The 6883-nt window shown below is 35.1% G+C and overlaps 1 protein-coding gene across 4 annotated transcripts in view; it reads right to left on the reverse strand.

Annotated features, from left to right (window-relative positions):
• The window catches only part of CSN7 (COP9 signalosome subunit 7), a 28207-nt gene extending 23385 nt beyond the window's left edge, over positions 1–4822 (reverse strand). For 3 of the 4 annotated variants that reach the window (XR_001847503.1, XM_017615757.1, XM_017615754.1), the window contains exons 1-2: positions 4504–4822; positions 4179–4431 (exon numbers count right to left, since the gene is read on the reverse strand). Coding sequence is in view for 3 of the 4 variants with exons in the window: in XM_017615757.1 (XP_017471246.1) it covers positions 4179–4431; positions 4504–4698 (448 nt within the window). In the remaining variant the exon portion in view is untranslated. The remainder of the gene's footprint in view (positions 1–4178; positions 4432–4503) is intronic. The other variant, XM_017615755.1, reaches the window with a different exon arrangement.
• Positions 4823–6883: the final 2061 nt, after the last annotated feature.

Below are 6883 nucleotides of genomic sequence, written 5' to 3' on the forward strand. Positions count from 1 at the left end.
CTCAGGCAGTAGAATTCTCCTTTCTGTGGTGCCAAAGAAAGGGGGCCGAACACCTTTTGCATAGAAACCTTTCTGCGTAGGCGGCCTTCGGCCGCACTTAGGGATTATAACCCTCAGCGAAAGGAGCCACAGGGACAGTAAATACATATTTTCCATGGAAAGGTTTATATTTTTAATGCTGACTGGGTTATATCATATTTTCTTTCTCATCCTTCTTGTATATTTAGCAAGTTTGACAGCTAAACGCCACCATTTAACTGTCCCAATTGGCGCAACCACTGCATTCGCAACAATAGAAGCATCCCACAAAAGGGCGCTAACGCGACAGATCTTTGAGGGTCGGTTGAATTGACGAGAAGAGCAAATGAAAGAGAAATAACGAATTGAGACTCAATTAACGCTTATGAAGCCCGAGAACTCGTCAAATGGATAGCGTTAGCCATTAGACGCTATGCATTGCAACCAAACTGTTAAATGTTTATATAAATGTGATAAGTTAATAAGTAATAAGAGTTGACAAGTCGAATAAAGTTTAAAGTGAAGGGGAATATAAAAATGCATTAGTGAAGTGGCTGCTTTAAGGAAAATAGGAGTGATAAATGTGAGCTATTTTCCGAATTTTACAAAAAAGGGCATATTTCAAACCCAATTTGTAAATAAATTACGTGACCAAAAATTACAATAGTGGATGTTAAAGTAATGGGTAGACCCTTGGCTACAAGTGTGTGCAATTTTTTTTTGGATCGGGTCACCCCTTTGGACGCAATACCCCGAAATAGGTGGGCCACTTACTAAACCGTACCCGTTTGAGCCCTTAATATTAATTTTAAGTACTCGGCCAAGGCGTGTGAAGATTTTCCATTTAAAATACACGGGAACTTTGATTTTTTTTTTTTTAAATTTCTATAGCTCAGCGGCATTTAATGGTATCACCTTGTCCAAAATGGGGATTTTCTCAGCATTAAATGCTCTACAAAAGTGCCCACTGCGGCGAAGTCGTAACTCACACCGGCGAGGTAGTACGGGCCACTAAACCTGATTTTTTCATGAAATTTACGTTTTTTCGCATTTATCTCGTAAATGCAAGAGCTATAGAAAAAATGTAAATGAGAAACTTGTAGGAAATTTTATTTCCTACAAAAAACTCTTGCTATGAACCTCACTGATGAGTATTTCAATTTTAAGTTTATGAAGTTTTAAATTTTTATCAAAAATCACGTAAAATTATAAAAAATATTGTTCTTTTATTATTTTTTTTTATTTTTATTTTTAGTTAAAAAAGTAGTAGTAAAAAAGTAGTACCTCGCCGGTGTGAGTTACGACTTCGCCGCAGTGGGCACTTTTGTAGAGCATTTAATGCTGAGAAAATCCCCATTTTGGACAAGGTGATACCATTAAATGCCGCTGAGCTATAGAATTAAAAAAAAAAAAAATCAAAGTTCCCGTGTATTTTAAATGGAAAATCTTCACACGCCTTGGCCGAGTACTTAAAATTAATATTAAGGGCTCAAACTTTCAGGGAATTTTTTTTGGGTATTTCCAACAAAATTTCAGATGGGAGAAAAAAAATAGTCGCAAAAAAAAAGCACCCTAATGTAAATAATATAAAATTTGTATAGCGTACACGCGCCCAATCAAAAGCAGATATACATTAAGGTAAAAACCAAAGTAAAAGCATAAGTATTTAAATAAATACCACAAACAAATAAAGACGAGCGAGAGCTTAAACAAATCTTGAATTTTATGCAAAACAAGGTTTCACCAAGGCAGAAGCTTTGGGCCATTTATGCCAAGTGCAAACGAAGTAAACAAAAATTTAAAAATGAATTAAAATATGAAAGCGAAAGATGTAGTAGCTTGAGGGCAAACATAATTCCAAAGTGAGGGGCGACGAAAATTGGAGTCGCAGTTTTTCCCAGGAAATCAAACTAATGCTGTGGGCTACCATCCGGCGCTGCTGCCGGCAACTGTCCATTTAGATGGAGTGATTGATGATGTTGGGAGCACTGCGCTGACACACAATCGCAGCAGCCACAAATTTAGTTTGCTGAGTCAATATTTTGATTTGCATGCTAATAAATTTTATGCTTAAGTAGTTTATTAAAACTTAGATACATACTAGCGAATGATGATGTCGTTGTAACGGCATACGAATTTCGTAGTTTTCGGGTATTTCACTGCTGTGAGAGTCCTTAGACAGATATATGTATGTACATAAATCTGGGTCGTTCCCGCTGTCGTAAGAATGAGCGGTTGACGGACGATTGCACTTATTTGGAAAGCTTTTCCATGTAAACTTTATTTTATATTTGACTCTATCTTCAGAATTAAGAAGTTGAAATTGTGATGAAAATCTCTTGAATTTTTCAAAATTTTGCAAAAAGTTTGAAACTCTGATTTATATGTTTGTTTTTGGGTAAAACTTTTACGGATTTTTTTAGATAAATAAGAAAAAAAAATGTGTAGCACAGTGCTGCACAGTCCATGCATTACACTAGACGCAACCGTAGACACTTTTTCTACGTTTGGCTTAGCTGCAGCTTAGCAGTATGTGTATGTTGTATATCTAGTATTTTTTCCACATAGTAAACTTTTTATATTGCTTCGAAAGCGTATCTCGCATTTTCAGTTGCTTTGCGTTATCATTAAAATAGGGGTATTCAGGTTAATGCGAAAAGCAATTGCAACGGTGCAAAATGTTAAAATGCAGAAACAGCCGAAAATCACGCACATTCATTGCATTTGCTTATGGTTGGTAAAGAGTCAAATGCAATGACTGATGCGAGATTTTCCGGTTGTGTTGCTGTTGATAAAAATTTCGCAATTCCCCAATTTCGCGTTTCGAAACGGTGCAATGCATTGGGAATTAATGCCTGAATACCCCTAACGTTTCGTGTTTTTACCTCGCAACGAAACGCAATCATTTGGGTAGAAGCAAAGTAATAACGAATTTTTGGATAGTAAATGGGAACATTAACCGTTTTGTATTTGAAAACAAGTCACCCATATTCCTTTATGTAGAGCAGATTAAAAAAAAACAGATGAAATATTACATGCTGAGGCTAAAGGCAGCTTGTTTCGGCAAGCAAAATGCAATCGCAACTTTCACAATAAACTCAGATTACAGAACTGATACAGCAGCAAGTGCAATAACGCAAGCACTTTTAAAGCAGTTCAGATTAAAATTGTACGTGAGTTGCAAAGCAAAAATGGTAGTTGCAATGCATATGTACATAGGCATGTAAATATATGTTATATGTATGAATATGTGCTAGATACGAAATGAAGTAAGGGAATATTCGCGCTAAACACGCTTTAAATTTTAATAAGAGCTTGAAAGCTACCAATTTTTCTTCTTTTTTCAGTACCACAAAAAATCGAATGTATTTTTAATTCAATAGAAAGTTTTTCTTTTTCCTTTTAAGCTTATTTGGTATTAAATGTGGTTGACAACAGCTTCATGCAAAATGTATTCTACATGCGCCATACCCAGCACATACACACATGCGCAAATATGCAATCGTATCTAAATCAATGTGAATGCGTGTGCAGAAAACCTTCGTATTGCGCTGTAAAATATCAACAACGGTTATACCTATGTATATTTGCCAGCACGCAGCAAAGCAATCCGGTGCAAATCGCAATCTGAATACCACAGCAGCTGCAGTAATAAATCTCCAAAGTGGTAAATCTTGCAAAAGTTTGTGAGAACTTTAACACAGCAATTCTCAATTTGGTTGTCTACTCCTCCCACCTCATGCAACCATGTAAATGTGCATAGAGCTACATCTAAACAGACAGCTGGCAAAAGTTTATAACATTTGTACGGAACTGGTGGTTAGGAATGGGAGTAAAAGCAATAAATATGAGAAAGGAATTAAATTGATGTCGTGTATACATACTTATAGCGCATTGTTGTGGCAGAGGATGTTTTATATTGATTGCTTGACATGATGGATGGAAGAGTATGTAATAAAACGTAAGAGTGCAAACACTGAAAAATAACTGTTTAAAATATACATGGGTATATACATACATACACACCTAACGATACGCTTTTTCCACCTATTAAACTTATCACTATTGCTTCCGAACTATTTTAAGCAATGAAGCGCCCACACAATACTTATATTGTAAAGTTAATGTTTTATAGCAATCCTTAATAATCTCAAACTTACCGGCATAAATGGCTTCAATGATAACATCTTCCAAGTGACGTACATTATTGATTTCCAACTCCTCCAACAGTACCTCATACGGGATGCATTTGTTTTTAATAGCTAGAGAAACGATGGTCAAATGTTGCAGCTTTTTTTGCATTGTAGCGGTCAATTCCAAATATTCACTAGGTTGTTGGCGGTATTGTTTATAAGTACCGTAAGCAAAAAGATTCAATGTGTTATAGTATTTAATATGCGGTCCATCTTTGAGCTGCAAAAATCAATATCAGGCTTTTAAGTAAATTTCGGAAAACAAATATAAGAAGACACCTCTCGACTTTACCTCCTGCACGTTGGGTAATGCGAGCAGTTCGCCAAATACATAAATGGACGGCGCTTCCAATACTTGGCGCACCACATCCAGTAGCTTTGCACCTTGCGCAGACTTTGCAGCTGTACAATGCTGATTCAGCTGGTTGCGTGAAGCATCATTGGTGGCCATTGGCTCGTCGTTACTCATTAGTATATCTTGAGTCATTTTTTTATGTTTTGTAATTTAAATACTTAGCACAACTTTAATTTTCAGATATATTTCACAAATTTTGTAGCACAAACAAATGGAATGTACAAAACGTCCACGAACAGCTGAGATTTATGACGGCGAAAAACGTCAAATGTACAGAAAGCGCATGTACAGTGTACAGTACGAACTACAAATGTCAAAAATGGGAAAACTTTGTTTTGGGAAATCGGTTCGGGTCTCGGATTTGGGATCAAATGGGATGCAAACTTGGAGTTTGACAGCTGTTTCCACCATTTCATTCGCATATGCAAATAAAGGTACAAGCGTAATTTTTAAGGCGCTTTAATTTAATAAGTTGAGTAATTTGTAGAAGCTAAAGAAATAAAAAAAGTTATAACGAAAAAAATAAAGTGTAAAGTGAAGGCGAATATAAAAACGCTTTGATGGAGTGGAGTGCTTTAAAGAGAATAGCAGTGCTATTTTCTGAATTTTACAAAAATGGGCATATTTCGAACCGAATTTCTAAATAAATTACGAGCCAAAAATAACAAAGGTATGTTTTAAAATAATGTGTAGACTATTGACTACAAGTGTGTGGAATCTTATTTTGGATCGGGTCTCCCTTTTGGACGCAATAGCCCGAAATAGTTGGGCCACTTACTAAACCGTACCCAATTATAGTATTTTAGCGACAGCCTATTAAAGGGATAAACTGAATGCACTTTGAATTGAAATAACTCTGCATTTGAAAAGTGTAAGTTTTTCTAAATTTGTTCACTGATTTTTTCACTTGATTAACCGGCGAGGTAGGTACATAGTGTTTAGATTAGTTCCTTTTTACAATATTATTTGCTATAATATCTGGGCCAACAGCAAACCGAAATGATATAAACGTGGTAATAAAGCAGTAAATAAAAATAGAAAAGTTAAGAAATTCTAAGAAAATCCAGACGTCCATCCAGCTTCCCACAGTGGGGCACAGAGAAGGTTGCTGTGGACAAATCAATTTTGAGAGCCCAAATATGAACCGATTTCCAGTTTCCTTTTTTTTAATAAAATATCATTAAATTTCGCTTCGCCCTATCCGTGGAGATTGTTTAAAAAAGCTCTGATTTTTAGACAGCAGTTCACAACAATTTTGATCGATGACACCCTTTTCTCAGGCGCGGTCAATAAAGGAACTAAAAAATCTCAGAATTAGTAAACTAAAAAATTATGACGCAGGCTAAAATTACTACATACTTCAAATGGGGCAAGAGACATAGTTTATCCTCGAAATATATTTACAAATATTTTTAACTAAAGTATTCGCATTCCTATTTGCATATGTACATATATCTATCTAATTATATATGTTTTGCTGACGCTTGCGGATGAGAATGAAATCTTCAACGCCCACAAAAGAAACGAGCATTTTTACTACACCAAAAATTGCTAGCAATGCACGAATATTAATCCGGAAAATATTATAGCATAATGGCAAGGACACGAATTAGCATGGAATTAGTATGTACTTGCAAATAGCCATAAACTGCCAAGCCCCTCGAAGTATGCTACTAAAAATACAATGGTCTCTATTATGCGAGCGATCTAAGTATGTAGATATTTACATAATACTATTATCGTTTTAGCTATCGATTTATTTATTACTTTCGCTGGAAAGTAGCTACCATAAAAGTAGGAGCAAGATGTACATATGTATGTATGTATGTATGTATAATATTCACATAATTTCAACTTAGCATTAACTTGACACCAGCACTGTTAAACGCTTATGTACATATGTATATAAATGCATAAATACATACATATCTAATACATATATGTATATATTATGTATGTATTTACACTGAGAAAAAGGATTCGTTTCGACAACTAAAAATATTTAGTTCCCGAATTTTGACAATATTTGGGAACTGTTACCAAGGATTGGGAACTATTGCCATGGGTTGGTAATTATAACTAAATATATTAAAGCTTCTAATAATCATCTAGGTTGTAACAAATCGTTAATTTGGTTTAAGGGTTTGGTTAATACTAATAAATATTTCTTTGAAGCATATTTCTACAAATTCCATTCAACTTAACGCATGGTTCATAAAAGGATGTTATTAAGCTCTGCTAATGCAGATAAGCTTTCTTTCAACACATGGTTTAGTCATAGTTACCAAATCTTAGTTGAGGCAACCATGATTTGGTT

This window comes from Rhagoletis zephyria, unplaced genomic scaffold, assembly GCF_001687245.7.
Source record: "Rhagoletis zephyria isolate East Lansing unplaced genomic scaffold, Rhagoletis_zephyria_1.1 Rzeph_scaffold_01064, whole genome shotgun sequence".
NCBI lineage: Eukaryota > Metazoa > Arthropoda > Insecta > Diptera > Tephritidae > Rhagoletis > Rhagoletis zephyria.